Consider the following 20259-nt stretch of genomic DNA (forward strand, 5'->3'; position numbering starts at 1 on the left):
GAGGACCGCAGTCCTTCCCCTGAACCGCCAGGCCCTCAGGTCTTTAGCAAGGCCATCCGCGCTGCTCTTTTTCCCACCCGGTTCTGGCAGCCGGCCAATCTCGCAAGGTACAGCGGCGAGACCAACCCGGAGCTCTAGCTTGCCGATTACCACTAGGCCTACCAGCTAGGTGGCGCAGACGATGACCTACTCATCATCCGCAATCTCCCCTTGCTCCTATCGGACTCGGCGCGAGCCTGGCTCGAGCACCTTCCTCCCTCGCAAATCCACGACTGGCGCGACTTGGTTAGGATCTTTGTCGAGAACTTCCAGGGCACATACGTGCGCCCTAGGAACTCCTAGGACCTTAAGAACTATCGAGCCAGACGAGTCTCTCCGAGACTTCATCCGGCGCTTCTCCAAACAGTGCACCGAGTTGCCCAGCGTCGGCGATTCGGAGATCGTCCAAGCTTTCCTCTCTGGCACCACTTGTCGGGACTTGGTCCGAGAGTTAGGTCGAAATGTGCCACGCTCTGCTACCGCGCTTCTCGACATCGCCACCAGCTTCGCCTCGGGTGAAGAGGCTGTCGGAGCCATCTTCCCCGACACCGACACCAAGGGTAAGCGGAGGGACGAGGCCCCCGAGGCCTCAGCCTCCCACCTCCCTAAGAGAAAGAAAAAGGGGCACCTGGGGAAGCAGGAGGTCCTGGAGGCTGATCTGGTCGTAGCCGCAGAACGCAAGAACCCCCGAGGTTTCAAAGGCCCCAGGCCCTTCGATGACATGCTCAAGAAACCCTACCCTTACCACTAGAGCCCGGTCAAGCACGCTGTTGAGGATTGCACCATGCTGCGGCGTTACTACGCCAAGCTCGGGCTCCCCGACGATGACGCCAAGCAGAAGGGCGCCAGCGGCCGGGACAAAGACAAGGACGATGGGTTCCCCAAGGTACGCAATGCCTTCATGATCTTCGGTGGGCCCTCGGCCTGCCTTACGGCATGGCAGCGCAAGAGGGAACACCGAGAAGTCTTCTCGGTCAAGGTGGCCACCCCCTAGTACCTTGACTGGTCTCAAGAGGCGATCACCTTCGATCGAGATGACCACCCTAACCATATTCCGAATCCCGGGCAGTACCCACTGGTCGTCGACCCGATCATTGGCAACACCCGACTCTCCAAAGTGTTGATGGACGGAGGCAGCGGCCTCAACATCCTCTACGCCAACACCCTGCAGCTCTTGGAGATCGACCGGTCGAGGCTCCGAGGCGACGTCGCACCCTTCCACGGCATCATGCTAGGGAAGCACATGCGACCCCTCGGGCGCATCGACCTTCCTGTGTGCTTCGGCACCCCCTCCAACTACCGCAAGGAAGTCCTCACCTTCGAGGTAGTCGGGTTCAGGGGAGCCTACCACGCCATCCTGGGGCGGCCGTGCTACGCCAAGTTCATGGCAGTGCCCAACTACACCTACCTCAAGCTCAAAATGCTGAGCCCTAGCGGTGTCATCATGGTCGAGTCCACATACGAACATGCGTACGACTACGACGTCGAATGCATCGAATACGCCGAGGCTCTTGCAGAGGCCGAGACCCTCATCGCCCACCTCGACCAACTCAGTGGCGAGGTACCTGACTCCAAGCATCGCACGGGGGCGTTCGAGCCCGCGGAAACCATCAAACTCATCCCGGTCGACCCCGCCTGCCCCGATGACCGAGCGCTAAGGATCAGCGCCTCCCTCGACATCAAATAGGAAGCCGTGCTCATCGACTTTCTCTGCACGAACGCCGACATATTCGCATGGAGTCCCTCGGACATACCGGGCATACCAAGGGAGGTCACCGAGCACGCCCTGGACATCCGGGCCGGATCTAGACCCGCGAGACAACGCCTACGCCGCTTCGATGAGGAAAAGCGTAGGGCCATCGGTGAGGAGATACAGAAACTCTTGGCGGCCGGGTTCATCAAGGAAGTGTCCCACCTAGAGTGGTTGGCTAACCCCATGTTGGTCAAGAAGAAAAATGGGAAATGGAGAATGTGTGTAGACTACACCGGTTTGAACAAAGCCTGTCCAAAGGTCCCCTTCCCATTACCTCGAATCGATCAAATTGTTGACTCCACCACAGGGTGCGAGACCCTGTCTTTCCTCGATGCGTATTCTGGTTATCATCAGATCAAGATGAAAGAATCCGACCAGCTCGCGACTTCTTTCATCACACCATTCGGCATGTACTGCTACGTCACGATGCCCTTCGGCCTCAGAAATGCAGGTGCCACGTACCAACGATGCATGACACAGGTCTTTGGCGACAACATTGGGCGGACCGTCGAGGCCTACATAGACGACATCGTGGTCAAGACCAGGAAGGCCGAGGGTCTCGTCGATGACTTAAGGATAACCTTCAAATGCCTTAGGGAGAAGGGCATCAAGCTCAATCCCGAGAAGTGTGTGTTCGGGGTCCCCCAAGGCATGCTCTTGGGATTCATAGTCTCGGAATGCGGCATTGAAGCCAACCCAGAGAAGGTCTTGGCCATAACCAGCATGGGACCAATCAGAGACCTCAAGGGAGTACAAAGGGTCATGGGATGCCTTGCGGCCCTGAGCCGCTTCATCTCACGCCTTGGCGAAAAAGGCTTGCCTCTGTACCAACTCTTGAGAAAGTCCGAGCGTTTTTCTTGGACCCCCGAGGCCGAGGAAGCCCTCGATGGACTCAAGAGGCTGCTCACCAATCCTCCCATCCTGATACCCCCAGCCATGGACGAGGCCCTCTTACTCTACGTCGCCGTAACGACCCAAGTGGTTAGCGCAGCTGTAGTGGTAGAGAGACAGGAAGAAGGGCATACTCTGCCCACCCAACGACCTATTTATTTCATCAGCGAGGTGCTCTCCAAAACCAAAGCACGCTACCCCCACATCCAGAAGCTGGTCTACGCCGTGGTCCTGGCCCGGCGCAAACTATGCCACTACTTCGAGTCGCACCCCGTGACTGTGGTATCATCCTTCCCCCTGGGCGAGATAGTTCATAACCGGGAGGCCTCGGGCAGGATAGCCAAGTGGGCTGTCAAGCTTATGGGGGAAACCTTGACCTTTGCGCCTCAAAAAGCGATCAAGTCTCAGGTCTTGGCTGATTTCGTGGCTGAATGGACAGATACCCAACTGTCGCCTGCTCAAATTTAGATGGAGTGCTGGACCCTGTACTTCGATGGATCCCTGATGAAGACCGGGGCAGGCGTGGGCCTGCTTTTCATTTCGCCCCTCAGAGTACACATGCGCTACTTGGTGCGGCTCCACTTCACCGCCTCCAACAACGTGGCTGAATACGAGGCCCTCATCAATGGCTTGCAAGTCGCCATCGAGCTTGGGGCACGGCGCCTCGATGTCCGAGGTGACTCGAGGCTCATCATAGATCAAGTGATGAAGGAGTCAAACTGCCTCGACCCCAAAATGGAGGCTTACTGCAAGATGGTACGATGCCTAGAAGACAAGTTCGACGGTCTCGAACTAAATCACGTCACGCGGAAATACAACGAGGCCGCCGACGAGCTGGCAAAGATGGCCTCGGCACGAGCCCCGGTCCCTCCGAACGTCTTCACCAGGGACCTCCACAAACCTTCCATCGGCTGCACCTCGACAACAGAGGAGGGCCCACCTGTGGAGCCCATGGCAAAGCCAGACGCCCCCTCTGCTGCCGAGACCCCCTCGACCGAGCCCGAGGTCATGGAGGTCAACGCCGAGCCTCTGCAGACAGATTAGGACGTGGATTGGCGGGTCCTGTTCCTCGGTTGGCTTGATTAAGGGGATCTCCCTGACGACAGGACTGAAGCGCGACGGCTCGCACGCCGAGCCAAGACCTACGCCCTCTACAATGGCGAATTGTACAGGCAAAGTCCCTCAGGTGTCCTCCAATGTTGTATCAGTGCCAAGGCGGGCCAGGCCCTGCTTTGGGACTTACACGCATGCGCCTGCGGGCACCATGCGGCGCCTCGGACGCTCGTAGGGAACGCTTTCCGCCAAGGGTTCTACTGGCCGACGGCGGTCGCCGACGCTACCAAGCTAGTACGCTCCTACGAAGGATGCCAGTACTACGCTCGGCAGACACATCTCCCGGCCCTGGCCCTGCAAACCATCCCCATCACATGGCCGTTCACCGTGTGGGGGCTCGACATGGTCGGGCCTCTGCAAAAGGCCCCCGGGGGCTACACCCATCTACTGGTATCAATCGATAAGTTCTCCAAATGGATCGAGGCTCGTCCGATCAATCGAATCAAATCCGAGCAGGCGGTGCTGTTCTTCACTGACATTATCCACAGGTTTGGGGTCCCCAACACCATCATCACCGACAATGGCACGCAGTTCACCGGCAAAAAGTTCCTGACGTTCTGTGACCACCACCACATCCGTGTGGCCTGGTCGGCCGTAGGACACCCAAGGACCAACGGCCAGGTAGAGCGTGCCAATGGCATGATCCTACAAGGCCTCAAGCCAAGGATTCACAACCGGTTGAAAAAGTTTGGCAAGAAATGGCTCGCCGAACTCCCGTCGGTCATCTGGAGCCTGAGGAATACTCCAAGCCAAGCCATGGGATTCACGCCTTTCTTCCTAGTCTATGGGGCCGAGGACATCCTCCCCACCGACCTGGAATATGGTTCCCCGAGGCTGCAAGCCTATAACGAGCAAAGTAACCGCACCACCCGAGAGGACGCCCTTGATCAGCTGGAGGAAGCCCGAGACGTCGCGCTACTACACTCGGCCAAGTACCAGCAGAGCCTACGGCGCTATCAGGCTCGACGCGTCCGTGGCCGAGACTTGAAGGTAAGCGACCTGGTGTTGAGGCTAGCACAGAGCAACAAGGGTCGCCACAAGCTGACCCCGCCATGGGAAGGACCGTACATCGTCGCCCAAGTACTGAAGCCCGGGACCTACAAGCTGGCCAACGAGAAGGGCGAAATCTTCACCAACGCTTGGAACATAGAACAACTACATCGCTTTTATCCCTAAATTTCCAAGCATTGTATATGTCGTTTCCCGAAATACAATTAAAAAGCGTTCTTTAGTTGGTCTTATTTTTCGAGAAACCCCCCCGAGCCCATCGTAGGTCTCGGCAATACAATCAACACGACAAGGGAGACTCGGCTCCGCCTTGGCGGAACCAAGCCTCCCTCGGGGGCTAGATGGGGGACTCCCCCTAGGTCCCACGCACTATTCTTTAGTTGTTTTTCGCAAAAATTCCTACGCCAAGACTCTAGCAGGCTCTGACGAATCATTTGTAAAGACTCCTTGGACCAAGGTCCGTTTCCTAAGCAAGAGGCTGCTAGAGTCGCGAGACGACCTGTGCCCCCAGGCTACGGCACTCCCTCACTACCTCTCGCTCAAGGGACGGCTTAGGCCCCAAAGGGGTATTTTGCAAAACGAAATCTGATCAGAAGCAATAGAGGACAAAGGCTCAGAAGCATGAGAAAAACAACTAAGAAACACAAATACTTCAGAAACAAGGGCCTCGATGGCCACAAATGTTACGATACAAAAATAACCCCTATTCTATCTTTACATAGCCCCCGGGGCCCAGATTAAGGCTCGGGGCCTTCAGCACCAGCAGATGGTAGGGGAGGAACCACCTCCTCTTCGAAGAGCATCGCCAGCATCGTGCCAGGGCCCTCCGTCGCCTCCATCAGCTTCGCGACCGCCGCGTTGGCCTCCTCGTCATCATCGGGCAGAACATAGCCATCACTGATGGCCAGGAGTTCGATGCCAAGGTAGTGAGAGGAGATGACGGCCATCGCCAGCTTGACACCCATGTGCAGCGCCCCTCGGAGTCGCTCGCGCACCTGGCTGCTCAGCGCAATCAAGCGACTCCCAAGGGAGCTACCTGACTGAACCCCCTCGACCTCCAAGGCCTCGCAGGCGGAAAGGGCGGCTTGTTTCAGCGCCTTGTGCTCCTCGATCTCAGTGTTGAGCACTGTCTGCACCGCGCTAGAAGCCTCGGCGGCCTGAGCGAACTCCGCCTCTGACTCTGCACCGCGGAAAATGGAATGAGGTCAAGCCAGAGAAAAAACAACCCAAGTTAAGGACGGAAGCCCACGGAACTCACCCTTGGCCTTCTGCTCCCAGCGTCGGGTCTCGGCCACCGCCCTGGAAGCTTCACCCCCCAGCTCTGCGTCATACAAAGAAGTTAGGGAGCGAACATAAGGAGGAGGAAACGAAACGAGGGGACTGGAACTCACTCTCGACCATCCCCCTCAAAACTACAGCCTCGATTTGCGAGGCCTCAACCGAAGCAAGGGCCTCGTCCAAAGCGCCTTTGGTCAGCTGGTGCGCACTCTCCTCTGCCCCCAGCTGCCCAGCGAGGGCCTTGCCCGAGGCCGTCACTTCTTCAGCCCGGGATCTGAAGGCATCCTGATCGCTGACGGCGCGGGTAAGCTCCTCCTCCAGCTCCTTGATCCGCGCCACCAAGGGGGCGAGCTGCGTCTGAGCTATGGCCGCCTCGACCCTCGCGTCGGCACAGCGAAGGCGGAGGTCCTCCACCTCCGCGCTTCGCGCCGATAGGAGCTCATTAGCATCGGCAAGAAGGCCCCTTTGCCGCTGAAGCTGGTCCCAGATTCCCCTCTCCTGCCGGAGGAAGACCGACTTCCCGAGGGACCGGGTCTCGAGCACCTAAGGAGGCAGAGCAGAGGTCGTCGATTGCGACAAAACCGAGAAAAGAACAACGTCACGCGAGAAGGGAAAACACGAACCTGGGCGACTCTGGGCAGTTCGTCGGCCACCACGGACAGCGCTGTCTGTAGTGACCACTCCGCCAGCTCGCGGTACTGCTCGAAGGTGCTCCAGCGCTCGCCCTTGGCCGTGTCCTCGAGGGCGAATAGAGGCTCCCCCTCAGGGTCATCCTGGCTCTGCCACAGTACCCGCGGGTGATCCCACCCGCGGGGCTCGGGTCGCACCCGCACGAGGGCCGAGTTTCCCTCGCCCAAGAGCGGCGCCGGCTGCTCCACGGCATCGGTCTCCTCGGCGCCGACCACCTCCCGCGCTCGGGAAGTATCGTCGGAGGAGATCGGATAGACCTCCGTCTCCCGGGCACTCTCCCGCAACAACGGTGGGCCCTGAGCCATGGGCACGGCCGAGGCCTCCGCCGCCTGCATCTCCGCCTCCTGCACAGACAGCCTCGCCGCCAACACCGACAGTTGGTGACCTCGGGAGCTCCGGCCTCTACAATCACAGCCTCGGCGGTCTCGGGGGCTTCGGCCTCTGCCATTGTGGCCTCGGCAGACGCAGAAACGCCGACCGCGGACACTGCGGTCTCGGCGGTCGTAGGTGCCAGGGCCTCCATCGCCCCAGCCTCAGAGGCCCCGGGAGCCTCGGCAATAAAGGGCACGACGGCCCCATCCGACCGTGTAGGGGCCACCTCGGCAACCCCTCCTTGGGTGGCCGGTTCCTTTGGGTCGACCCTCGCCGACGCCGCGCCACGTTGGATGGCGGCTTGTGCCTCTGCCACCCAGTGGGTGGAGGAGCCGGGGCTCGCCTTAAGCGCCTTGAGGGGTGCCAAGGGGAGGTTGTCCGCAGGCTGCTTCCGACTAAAGAAAATTAACCTACAGGGTCAGCGCGAGACCAAAAAAGCGAACGGGAGACACTACGACCCTGCCAAAAATACACTTACTTAGAACAGGGCGGCCCCCGCTTTGCCACAGCAAACCTCATCCACAACGGCGGAGGTGGCGGTAGTGGCATCGCATCCGTATCCATCGGCGCCGGTCGGTCCTCAGTGGACCCTGGCGCCCCTTTGGTCCTCTACGGGGGCGGTGGCGTTGCCTCCACCGCTACCTGCTCCGCCACGGCCGCCGAGCCTACCGGGCTGACGGCGCGTTTGCCTAACACTCGCGCCTTGGGCGTATCGGCCTCGGCCCCGGAGCGGGCAACTGCCGGCCCCGGGTCCACTTCTCCTCCCCTTCCCGGGGGTGCCGGGCTGCTTGTCGACGCCCCGGGCGCCACCTCTACGACATTAGGAAGGTGGTCCAGGGGACCTCGCCCTCCCTCGCCCTTGTCGTTCCTATCCGAGGCCTCCGTCGACAACGACGTCGACGGGGATTCCTCCAATGGGAGACCATCCTTCCGTTGCTGACGACGGCGCTTATCCAATGCCTCGCGCGCAAGGATGTGCTTCGTGCGCTTCGCCGCCTTAGCGTCCTTTCGCTTCTTCTACGCGTCGGCGTGAGCGCGGTTGATCGCCCGCTGCCCCGCGTCCTCAGGAATGGGCGGCGGGGAGGAGCGCATGTCCCTCATCCCCTGAAGGAACGACAAACGCGCATAAGGAAACAAGGGATAAAGGGAGATTGAGGAGGCACAGAGGCCATAGCGGCACTCGACTTACCAGCGAAAGGAAACCCCACGACGGTCGCATCGCGAAGGGGGTCAGGTTGCCGCCCCTCAACTTCGCGTCTACCGTCTCCCCCACCCGACGGTGAATTTCCTCATCGGAGAGGGCGGAGGAAGACATCCAGGTGCCCTCAATGGGCTCACCCGGCCTCATCTCGAATAGCCGCCGCCGCCGAGCCATCAGCGGCAGCACCCTCCGGCGGTGGAAGGCGGCCACGACCACAGCGACCGTGAGGCCATGGCTCCGCAGCCTCACCAACCCCTCCAGGAGCGGCTCTAGCTTGGGCTGGTCGACCTTTGGGATGCCCCACTTCCATTTCTCCGGGCAACTCCCCACAATCCGCCCAGTGTAAGGGGGAAGTCCTCCATCGTCGTTGCAGAGGTAAAACCAACTCGTGTACCACCGGCGGTTGGAGGACACAAGTTGGGCCGGGATATAGAGGTGCAGGCGGTCCTGACGCACTTGGAGAGTGCAGCCTCTGGCCCTCGATGCCTTCCTCTTACCCGACGTGCCCATCGGCTTGGTAGTATGCCCCACCCGGAATAGGTGGAGCCACAAATCCCAATGGGGAGCGATCCCCAAATACCCCTCGCAGACGGCAACAAAGATAGCCGCCTGAGCGATGGAGTTGGGATTAAAATTGTGGAGCTCCACGCCGTAGTAGTGCGGGAGCGCCCGCATGAACTGGTCCGCTGGGACACCGAGGCCACGCTCGTGGAAGGAGACGAAGCTCATGACGTAGCCATCACGGGGCCTCGGCTCCGGCTCGCCGTACGGAGCAATCCACTCTGGCCTACTAGGGTCCGTCACTGGGTGGAGGAGTCCACCGTCGACAAGCGACTGGAGCATCTCCTCGGTGACGTCCGACAGATCCCAAGGATCCGCCTCGACAACGACGACGTTGCCGGCCATGGGTGCGATGGAGGAATCGGGCGCGGCAGTGAGTTTTTTTTCTCTCCCTCCCATGCTCTCGCTTTTTTCCTCGCTTTCTCCCTAGGCTCGCTCTTCTCTCCTCTTCTTCCTGGCACCCGCTGCTCTGGCGACGGCTCGACAGAGGCGGTGCTAATGCAGGCAAGGTAAGACGAGGAGGGGCGAGATTCTTTGGGTATTTATGCAGGGAGGAGGCGAAATGAACGGGCGATGAAATCGGGGAGGTTTTCCCCCGTCCGGCGCGGTTAACCACGAGCCAATTTTGGCGGCCCACGCGCCCACGTCTCCCGCATTAAATGCAAGGACAGTTACATCCCATCCATCACGTCGCACTCAGCCACTACGGCAGCAGGCGTTGTTTCACCTCCCCATGAAACCGCCTCAAAAGGCGCGCCACCCGCGGCCGAGCCGATAGGGAAGATATTTCCCACGGCCTGTTCCTTTCATAGGAAGGAACCGGGCTCTGAGTCTATTACGATCTAGGGGTTCTAAGGCTGGACCCCAAAGGGTTTCGACAGCCGCCCTAGGATAACAGAGTCATGGGCGACTGCGAGCGAGCCTATACGGGGCCGAGACCCAAGCGAGCGAAATGCTTGGGATGCCCAAAGTCATGTTCGAGACCGGCAGGAAAGTATCCGAATGGGATCCCACCGTAGGGAGGCACCGAGCCACCGAGGCCCAACGAACGGCCTCGGCACCCACTAGAGAAATCCTCAGGTACTCTTGGAGTGTGTCTCTGGACTGCTAGCCATCCCCTAACAAATGGGGTTCGGGCCTCCACTCGGACTACCCGATAACAGCTCACCGGAAGTGCCACCGCTCGTGCCCACCGAGGGTAGCGAGGCACATTCCACCCCTCCTTCCAAGCAAAAAGGAAGCGCGAGGGTCGCATAAAAAGTCAGGGAAACCCCTAACGGCCTTCTCGCCCTATGCAGAGGCTAGGGGGCTCCTCTTGCAAATATGCCGAGACCCCACGACCCGGGCTCGCGCCCAAAGGGGCCTTGGCAAACAAACCCTCACGCGCGAGGGGCGTATAAAAAGTCAGGAGAATTCCCGATGGCCCTCTCACACAGAGGCTAGGGGCTCTTCCTGCAACCTTGCTGAGACCAGAATGGCCTCGGCAAACTAACCCTCCGTCCGAACAAAAAGGACATGTGAAGATCAGATGAAAGGGCCAGAACACCCGAGACAAAGACAAACAGTCCAAAACCGCGCTAGAGGTTCCGCTACAAACACGATAAAAGGGCACCGAGCCCATTACGGTCCAGGGGTTCGAAGGCTGGGCCTCCAAAAGGTTTCGACAGCCGCCCCAGGGCAACAGAGTCAGGGATGACATCGGGGCGAGCCTACGAATGGCCCAGGCCCGAGCGAACGGTCGCTCGGGGTGTCCTAAGTCGTGTCCGAGACCGGCGGGGAAGTATCCGAATGGGATCCCACCGTAGGGAGGCACCGAGCCACAGAGGCCCGCGAACGGCCTCGGCACCCACTAGAGAAATCCTCGGGTACTCTTGGAGTGCATCTCTGGACCACTAGCCGTCTCCCAGTGAACGGGGCTCGGGCCTCCACTCGGACTACCCGCTAGCAGCTCACCGGAAGTGTCCACGCTTGTGCCCATCGAGGGTAGCCTGGCACATTCCACCCCTCCTTCTGAGCGAAAGGAAGCGTGAGGATCATACCCAGAGTTAGGGGACCCCTGACGAACCTCTCGCTCCATGCGGAGGCTAGAGGGCTTCCTCCTGCAGCCTCGCCGAGACCCCCGCAACCCGAACTTGCGCTCGGGGGCTTGGCAAATGCAATTCGTTCAGACGCGAAAATAAAGAAAGCCCCTAGAGGAGTAACTCCACTCCTCCGGGGGCTCGGGGGCTACACCCGGCGGGTGCGCTCGCGCGCACCCACCGGAACCTCAAAAAACAAACCCCAATTCCTACGAGGCAGGCATCAACCAAGCCTCAGCAAACCCTCAGGGGGAGTGCACGCACTCCCCCCGAGGCTCGGGGGCTACTATCGGGTACCTTAGAATATGGTACCCCAAGCAAAACATCAAATGGGTCGGTGCCAGCTAGAAGGTAAGTTATGGGCCCCTCACCCACCACGACCGAGCCCACTGGGTCCTCCCCCTCCTCGCCTCGAGCCTTGAGCAGGAGGTCTCGGCATCCTGACGCAAACTCCGCTTCGTGCGAGGCTCCCCAGGGAAGGCCTCGGCAGGGAATGCCGTCTCCGCCTCACCTGAGGCCTCTCGCCCGAGGCCTCGGCAGGAGGCGCGTTCTCCGTATCGCGCGAGGCCTCTCGCCCGAGGCCTCGGCAAGGAGCCTGATCTCCGTCTCACGCGAGGCCTCATTCTTCGTGTCGCTCGAGGCCGGCTCGTCCGTGGTCCGTTGCCCTCCCGCCTTGGGCGACCTTCCCGACAGCGTGTCATGTCTCATTAATGCTTCAACCACTCCCGCAATCTCAGCCGGACGGTGGCTCAACGCCACAGGACGGCCGACGTGACCCGAGGTCGCATCAGCGCCATACCGGCCAGGATAGGGCACGGCGGGGATTACCGGCCACTGTGTCCTACCGCTGTTTCCACGATCAGCGCCATACCGGCTGGGACAGGGTACGACGGGGATTACCGACCATTGTGTCCAAACGTTGTACCCATGATCGACCGCCCGCTCAAGGCCTCGGCACTGTACACCAGGGCCCCAGCGATCTTGGGGCTCGAGCCTACCGAGACCCCCCCCCCACCGCAGTACAAGCCTCGGCACCGACCAAGTCTCGGCCTCGCGCACAGCCCGTCCACAGTGGCTTGCACGTTCGCCGCCGCGTCCACTCCGAGGCATTCCCGGGGCTCCCACGACGCACAGGATCTGATGGGACGACCACGCCGCCACCGGAACAGGTCATAGGGTTTGGACATACCGTCACGCCGCCATAGGAACAGGCCACAGGGTTCGGACATGCCGCCCTTGTTGGCATGACGCCACATAGTAATACATGTACTGTCCCTGTCCTCCCTTCAACTATAAAAGGAGAGGACTTGGGCCACTTAGACGGGGAGAATACCTGGTAACACACAGACACGCCCACACTCCCGCCGCTTGAGAGCAACGTCTCAGACGGCCCACACGACACCTCGCCAAGACCTAGGATCAGCTCCCTCTCTCACCCAGCTTGTAACCCCCTACTACAAGCACTTCGATGCAAGGAATACAAGATCAATCCCTTAGATTGGACGTAGGGCATCGATTGCCTGAACCAGTATAAACCTTATGTCTCTTTGCATCACCATCCGGTTCGGGAGCACGCAGTTCACATTTACTGGTCGGTTGAGGACCCCCGGTTCGAAACACCGACACTTATAGTGTTGATCGTTGGATCATCATGTCGCCTTCGTCCAAGTCACGTCTTGCACCCTATTGAACTATAAAACAATTACTTATAAATTCATTAGTCTAATTTGGTTGTGTTGGTCATCAAACACCAAAATCTAAAGTAAATGGGCTTAGGGTCCATTTTCCTTACACTAGGCTTTGGTTTGTGCTTAATTCACCTTGAATTATTTGGCCTAGAGACCGTGTCTATGGCAGTGATTATTCGTCCATTACTAGGAGGTCTACATCATGTTTTTTTAAACTTGATGATTACCTACATTGTATTGTCCCAAATAAGTGTTTTGGAAATATGAAAATGGTACACTTTTATGGTGACTACCATCATTTATTATTAAAGCTATACATAGGTGGTAGAGTCTTAGGCATTGGCTGCGATATATTCCTATGAATATATCAACCCAGAGACCGTGCCTACAGCAACAATCCATTTGCCTACTACTGAGAGATCTACTCTATATTTCAGACATAGAGATTATCTACAATGTGTGTGCCAACATTAATATGATTGTTCGTGAGGTCTACACATCTTGTGATTACCTCTAATTGTTGGAAAGTTTATAGTTTTGTTGACTATCTCCAACAATCCAAAACAAAGTGACAAAGATATGGAACCCCCTAAATTTTGCATTAGAGATCATAATATCACCATAGTGATTTTAATTCACTTAGGTGTAAATTAATTAAATCAATGGTTTGTCACATGTTGTGGATACTGACTTTAGCGGAGTTTGATGAACTCGCTCTAGATGGCATCACTATCCCACATGGACAATGGATATTAACATTGGTTTTATCCCATGGACTAATAGAACAGTTTAATGAACCTCAACTAGGGGTTGTTTGTTATAGATCAAAGGAAATTGTGCCATTACTGTAGTTAAGGTACTACATTCATAAAGATCATCGATAAGATTATCTTGTGGAAAGAAATACACATTCTTCGTGGCTCACTCTTTAGGAGTTTTATGAACAATAAATAAACTCATATAGCTTGAGACTAATCATGAGTGGATCATGTCTCTAGTTTTTTAAACTATTGAAGACTATGATCATATTGTTCATACAATTTGCTTCCACTAGTAAAAGCAAAAGGCCTAATGTGCAATATGAGTGATGGCAATGTGAACCCAAAAATGACAAAAAGTAATGTCATATATGTGGTTGTGTTTAGCATAGCGCTAAACAATACCGAGCCCTTAAATTTGTAGTTGATCTATATCAACATTCTATAAGGGATGAAACAGGTGCTACAGAAATAAGATATGAAGGGTGCTTCAATCTTAAAATCTAAAGCTACATAGGAGGTTGGTTGTTTATGCTGGATCTTATGAGATCACATAACTACACTTCTCCTTTTCTCGTAAAGAGAACATCACATAGACGGACAACATTATCATCGAATATGCTTCAAATGATTTGTTTTGAGATTTAGAATAATCTTATGGTCCATTGATAATATGTGATAATGTCCATCGAAGATGTTGTGATACTTGTGTTGTCAACGTATAACTATTGCGGGTATCATATCGATGTATTTGATACTCAGCAATATTTATGGATTTCTATATATTATACGAGAATCTCATTAAACTCTTGTCATATATAGATTGTATGGGAATCATTCCAATGTGGAATGATATGTGCCTAGTGGATATTTGTACCACAAACTCTATAATTAGGGAAGCAAAATGTTCCTGGTTCTTATGACAAGAAGAGGGAATAATTTTGGCCATCGCTGATGCGATGCAATGATAGTTTGGCCTATTTTGCCACCATCACTCTTCCTATGGATACTGAGTCAGTAATTAAGGATATTTAATTATATCTTAATTCAACTCGTATCTTACTCAATTATAGAGATATCCAAATGTGTTTCCATATGGAAAAACAAAAAGACAACATTGGATATGGCAAATAAGTAATGAGATTAGTCTCGTTCTGGTTGTATTATGCATACAACCATCCCCATACAACATGTTGCGTATAAGATAATTTTTCACTATGTTGATGCATTCCGGATTTGGAATGAACAACTTGGCCATCATAAGGGATGAGGTGAAAAATTATTGGCAATTCTTTTGGTCAAGATTTTCCCAAAGTGTGGATACGATAAGTGCCATAAGGAAATAGATTTTAAAACCCTTTTATCTTAAAATAAGATTGAGTATCTTAGATTCCTTGATCATATTCAAGAGAATATGTGTAGGTCCGATACAAAGATTGTATGGATAGTTTAGGCATTTCATGGTTGTGAAGATACATCTATAAGATGATTTAGAGTGTGTGAAGTATCTAGACTCGGCCATGCATTTGGTAAATAATGGCTCATGTTGTGATATCATTATCCTGAACACTACTGAATTTTTGTGCCTACAATGATGATTGTTTGGTATAACAAAAGTTTAGTTGCATATCCAAAAGGATAAATGGAATCTATAAGAAAGACATCAAGATCATAGAAGGACCATTGTTAGTGAATTGCTATTTGCCAACTTCGTGTTGGGGTCAGGTAGATTTACACACTCCTGATCTAAGATTAACTGCATATCCCCTATATGCATTTAGTACGTGGGAATCCATGAAGATTTTCTATTTGCGTAAGATTGGGTTACGTTGTATACATACCAATCTCACCCCCGCAGCGTAAATTTATGGGCACGCACAGGAAACTAGGGATCAATGTGAGATTTCAATCTTCGTCAATTGTTAAGTATCTAGACCTCTGATGGAGGATCTATTTATAGCCTCATACGCTGGTTGTAGTTTGATAACGAGCATTTCGAGGCATTAGGGGGAGATTTGAAGTACCATAAATAATGCCAAGAAATTATTTGGAATGCATAAGAGATTTCAAGCTCAGGATCATGTACTAAATGAACTGAATTTTGAGTTCAAAGTATAATATTGCAAATAAACTACCAAATGCATTTACTGGTTACTAAAGTGTTTTTAAACCTATTAATCCGTTGCAAGTATATGCCTGAAAGAGTAGTGGTACCAAGTGAAACCACTCAACTCTCAATTATAAATAAGAGGGGGAGAAGTATGGCCATAAAGCAAGATTATTCATGCTAGCAATAGAAGGTTTTTCTTCTAAGATAGTAAATGCAGGTCAACCTATGGTTGGCGACACCTTTTGGGTAAATATTAATTATTATTACCCAGTGGATGGATGTCATCCACAAACCTAGCTCAGAGGTGCACATAAATACTGATGCTGGGATATCAAAAAGCCCTGCTTCTCATTTCAGGAAGTCACAATGAGTCATTCAGGGTACTTTAAGTTTTGATAGACTGAATTATATGATAGAAAGGCTACATACGTCGACATGTACTTCTCTGAATAAACTGTACACAATATTCCAAGTTATCCAGTCTATAAGACCATGGCAGAGTGCTTTGCTCACTCTTATTGAAACTTGTTGAGTGATGTAATACATGCAAAGATAGTCTTGCTCACTATAAAAGAGGTGTTTTGGGTTATGATGCCAACACCTCATGGTACCTTTACTGTGGGTACAAAAGTGTTTTCGTCCTAGAATGGATTGAGAACAATGTGGTGGTGAGATCAAAGCAATACTAGTAGCACAAGGGGTTTACGCAAAGCCTAGGTATTGATTTTTAATGCAAATTATTCTCTATAGTAAGTGTTATAAATTTTTGATACTATCTTTTGATTGGCGGTACAAAATCAATTATCATTGTAGTTGATAGTTGATAGTTGTGGTGATTGCATATATTTATATGATCACTTGATTTGGTGTATTTGTGAAGCTTCCAGGAAGGAGTTCACCTACCCAACCCTCATACATGAAATCACAACACATATTGTGTATTGTTTAAGTCAAAATATGGCTTAAAGCGGTTAAGTCAAATTTGGTACAATCGACTTTGTGTGTATTCCATAAACTGAAGGGATACAAGATTGATTACACGTGGTGTTCATTTTGAAGTCCTTGATTGGATTTCATAGTGTTATATGATAGTCAATAATATTGACATCATTAGTGATGAACATATGTTAATAGCACATTGTAATCTACAACGGAGTTTGAGATGGAAGATACGGACTAGACCAAAATTTTATTTTGTGTTTATGATCCAAGCATCTTCTCTCAGGATTTTGTACAAAAGCTATCTATATCCAGATCATATTGAGTGATTCAATATGAAGGTATCCTATGATTGTTCTACCTCATGATAGAGGAATATTGCTTTATGCCATAGTGACTGAGATGAGATATTGGGACATGCGGTCCATTATCTCTGTGCTATTTATGCGCTAATAAATCTTGCAAAAGTTTCCGACCAGGTATTATTTTTGCAATAATTTGCTATCTAGTAGCAGCGCTACTCCTACCAAATGTTGGTGGATTGAAGTTAAGAATATCTTTTGATATCTTCAATAGCACATGTGGTCTTGGTTTAATCCATGATCCGACTATGTGGATATAATGATTCTGGTTATCTATAAGATCTCCAAATTCCAGATCATTGAAATAGGCTTTACATGAATATAAAAAAACATTTTGTGATAGTCTTTAAATAGATATTTAATGGTCAAATCCATTAATCATTCTGACATTGTATTGTACAAGGTTTCGCATTAATGTGTATAGCTTGACAGAATGATATATGACATACTGAAGTTACGTGGTGTTGATTCTATGAATCAATGGTCATTATCTATAAAGGTAATGCAACTTGTGTTGTGTAGATGGAGACAAGTTATACTTAATGCAATATTTTGCACTAAGATGGTTCTGTTCCATAGGTGATATGGGCATATGAACATTTACAAACTAAGTCTTGTGATAATCTTGCAGAGATATTCACAGAATCCACCATACTCCACATTTCTTACGTGTTGAGTGCATTGATATGAATTTACTTTGAGGTTTGCTAGTATCAGTGGGAGAGTCTCTCCGATTAGTAACTTGTTACAAACATCATATTGCACTCTTTTATTTGTATGAGGCTTTCCTTGGGGTTTCTTATATAAAGTTTTTAATGAGGCAGTATCAACACAAGGTTATGCTATATCATCCATTTTTCCCGACAGGGGTTTTTGGTGGATGATATTGGGACATAAGATGCATTGTACTCTTTTCTTTATATGAGTTTTCCATTTATGGTTTTTCATATAAAGTTTTTGATGAGACAATGTTCAACACAAAGGTATATGCTATATCATATATTTTTCCCCATCGGGGTTTTTTGGAAGATGATATTTGATGCATATTGAACATATGGTCAAGGTGTTTTTAGACTAAGGCTTTGAGTTTAACTCAAAGGGTCTAATAACATTGGTGATTGTATATCATGGTGTTTCTCATTATTTTTCTCACTGGATTTTAAGGAGTTTTGCCTGGTATACTGGTATTACTTTGGTTTTTCCCACATGGTTTTTCAAAGATTCATAATGATGCATAATAGATGAACAATGAAAACTACAAGGAGCTAATTGATCAAGGGGGGTGTTGAGAATTATTATTTATGATCCATTAGGGAATAATCCCAAGGGGTGTCTTTTCACCCTCTCTCTCTCTCTTTCACACTTGTAACTGTCCACATGGACTATATATATATATATATATGTACAATACTGTTCAATGGAATTCACAGACATCATTTTACATCGTTCGATCTGTCTCGTTCTCTCTACTTTTAACACTTTAAATATAGATATCTTCTATTCTGGATTTCTTGCTAGACAAGGTGGAGAATAAGGACAACTTTGTAAATTACGTATAAGATATAGAAAAACTGTTGGAGGATATAAAAATATATAAAACGATTACAAGGTCGCTTGTACACCTTACACAAACAGCACGTTAGCCTGTTTTTATTAAGTATAGGATATTGTTAAAATGGATCATGAATTATTTTATCTCTCCACACTCCACGGTCTAAGGCACATCGGTCTGGTGCAGTGCTCTTAAGATATTTTGCATGAATGAAAAATGGTTTCGACGAAAGCATGCTTGTAGATATCTGAAGGATAACATTTGATTTGGTTTAAGAATGTGCCCAATATGGCAAAAACGCCAGAGAGGACAGGATAAGTTACAGACCAGATAAGTGACCTACTAAAAAAACTCCAGTCCTACAAGGATCGGGGTTACAAATAACGACCAACAACGAACACTATTCATGGTCTGGTCTGGCCAGACTGAGTGCTCGTTGTTCTGAAAACTCAGAGCCAGAATGCCATAGGATTCGATGATCCCCCAGAATCGCAAGGTCGCTTGCAGCATGCTAGTTCGCAGCTGTCCCTCCTTATTGTACTTGACACCGAACGTGGTCAGATTAAGAACACGCCGGCGCCGAGGCCGGGGCCGGGGCGGCCAGACCTTATTTTCGCTGTCCAGATGCTCGTCGTCCTTGTGAAAGAGAAGCTCAACGAGGCAGAACTTGCTGTGGCCGCCCATGTAAACGAGCTTGGCACCCAGACGCAGCTGCTCCGAGTAATCCTCGCGGAACAGCGTGTCCTCGCCGATCTTCCAGGACGGCGGGGTAGCGAGCTCACCAGCTGCGACGGGCGCGACGACGTCGCAAGAGCAGAGGCGACCGGCGTTGTCTCTCTCGCGGCAGAGGCCGACCCACGCTTCAAGCTCGGCGTCGAAGTAGGACTGGCCAGCGAACGGCAGCAGCCAGTCGCCGCGGCGTGTCCACTCGAGGCGCTCCGCGTCCAGGGAGAAGCTGCCGGAGCGGTGGCTCCGCCGGGACGCGGCGGACACGAAGAGGGTGCGGCCGTCCGGGTGCAGCGCGTAGCACTTGACCTGGCTGGCGTAGAACGGCGGCCGCGGCTCGACGGCGGTCCAGGACCACGGGGCCTTGCTGCCGTACGGCGGCTGGTCGCCGAGGTAGAAGGCGTCGACGTCCGTGAAAGCGAAGAGCTTGCCGGCGGCGGAGTCAAACAAGGGCAGCATGTAGTCGTCCCTGCTGCAGCCGGGGTAGGGCCACGAGCAGACCGACAGCGCCAGCGTGCGCGTGTCGAAGGCCGGGATGCCGGGGCTGGCTTCGCCCGGCTGCATGGCGAAGATCTTGGTGCCGTGTGAGACGACCGAGTCGCAGTCGCGCTCGTGCTCGGCTTCTATGCGGGCGACCGGCGGCTGGCGGCTCCGTGAAGCGCGTCGGCGGCAGGCCGGTGTCGGCGTCGGAGTCGAAGTCGTCGACGTCCAGCCTGCGGACGCTGTAGCCCCTCTCCCAGTCGTCCAGCAGCAGGTAGAGATGCTTTTTCCGCTCAGGCGCCGGCCGCTTGGCGGTGCTGCGGCAGCCGCGCTCCTCCGAGCGTTGGCGCTTCGCCATGCTGTCTTCCTATCTCCCGTGACTCGTATTTCTCTCTCCCCTTCACTTCAGTATGGAGGTGTGTCCCATGCGTCACGAACAAGGCTGTATTTTTTTTTTAGACGTAAGAAGAATTGTATTAAATAAATAAAAGCCAGTACATCGACACGTTATAAGCACTCAGAAACTGATTTTCATCTAAATTATGCAAACGCTGTAAATAGCTCTAGACCTATATGACGCTTCATATAGATGACCGTACAGGCAAACACTCGGCAAATAGCCTGAGAACAAATGCCCAACGAACGATGGCCAATATTCCT

General features: G+C 52.4%; 1 protein-coding gene across 1 annotated transcript; it reads right to left on the reverse strand.

Moving 5' to 3' along the window:
* Positions 1-5541: 5541 nt before the first annotated feature.
* LOC136466254 (uncharacterized) lies at positions 5542-19957 on the reverse strand. Its single transcript, XM_066464660.1, has 5 exons — positions 19760-19957; positions 18789-19677; positions 6063-6125; positions 5846-5984; positions 5542-5701 (listed from the first exon to the last, which is right to left on the reverse strand). Exons 1-5 carry the CDS (start codon positions 19955-19957, stop codon positions 5542-5544), a joined length of 1449 nt encoding a protein of 482 aa, XP_066320757.1.
* Between the last annotated feature and the right edge of the window lie 302 nt (positions 19958-20259).

The sequence above is a fragment of the Miscanthus floridulus genome, chromosome 7 (assembly GCF_019320115.1).
Source record: "Miscanthus floridulus cultivar M001 chromosome 7, ASM1932011v1, whole genome shotgun sequence".
In the NCBI taxonomy this organism is placed as follows: Eukaryota; Viridiplantae; Streptophyta; class Magnoliopsida; order Poales; family Poaceae; genus Miscanthus; species Miscanthus floridulus.

Excerpts from the sequence above, each read along its gene's own strand:
- LOC136466254 (XM_066464660.1), bottom strand. The coding sequence starts at position 19,957 with ATGGCGAAGCGCCAACGCTCGGAGGAGCGCGGCTGCCGCAGCACCGCC. Across the intron at positions 5,985-6,062 it reads CTGGGAGCAGAAGGCCAAGG|AGTCAGAGGCGGAGTTCGCT; the intron begins GTGAGTTCCGTG and ends TCCGCGGTGCAG. Across the intron at positions 5,702-5,845 it reads TTGGAGGTCGAGGGGGTTCA|TGATGGCTATGTTCTGCCCG; the intron begins GTCAGGTAGCTC and ends CCTGGCCATCAG.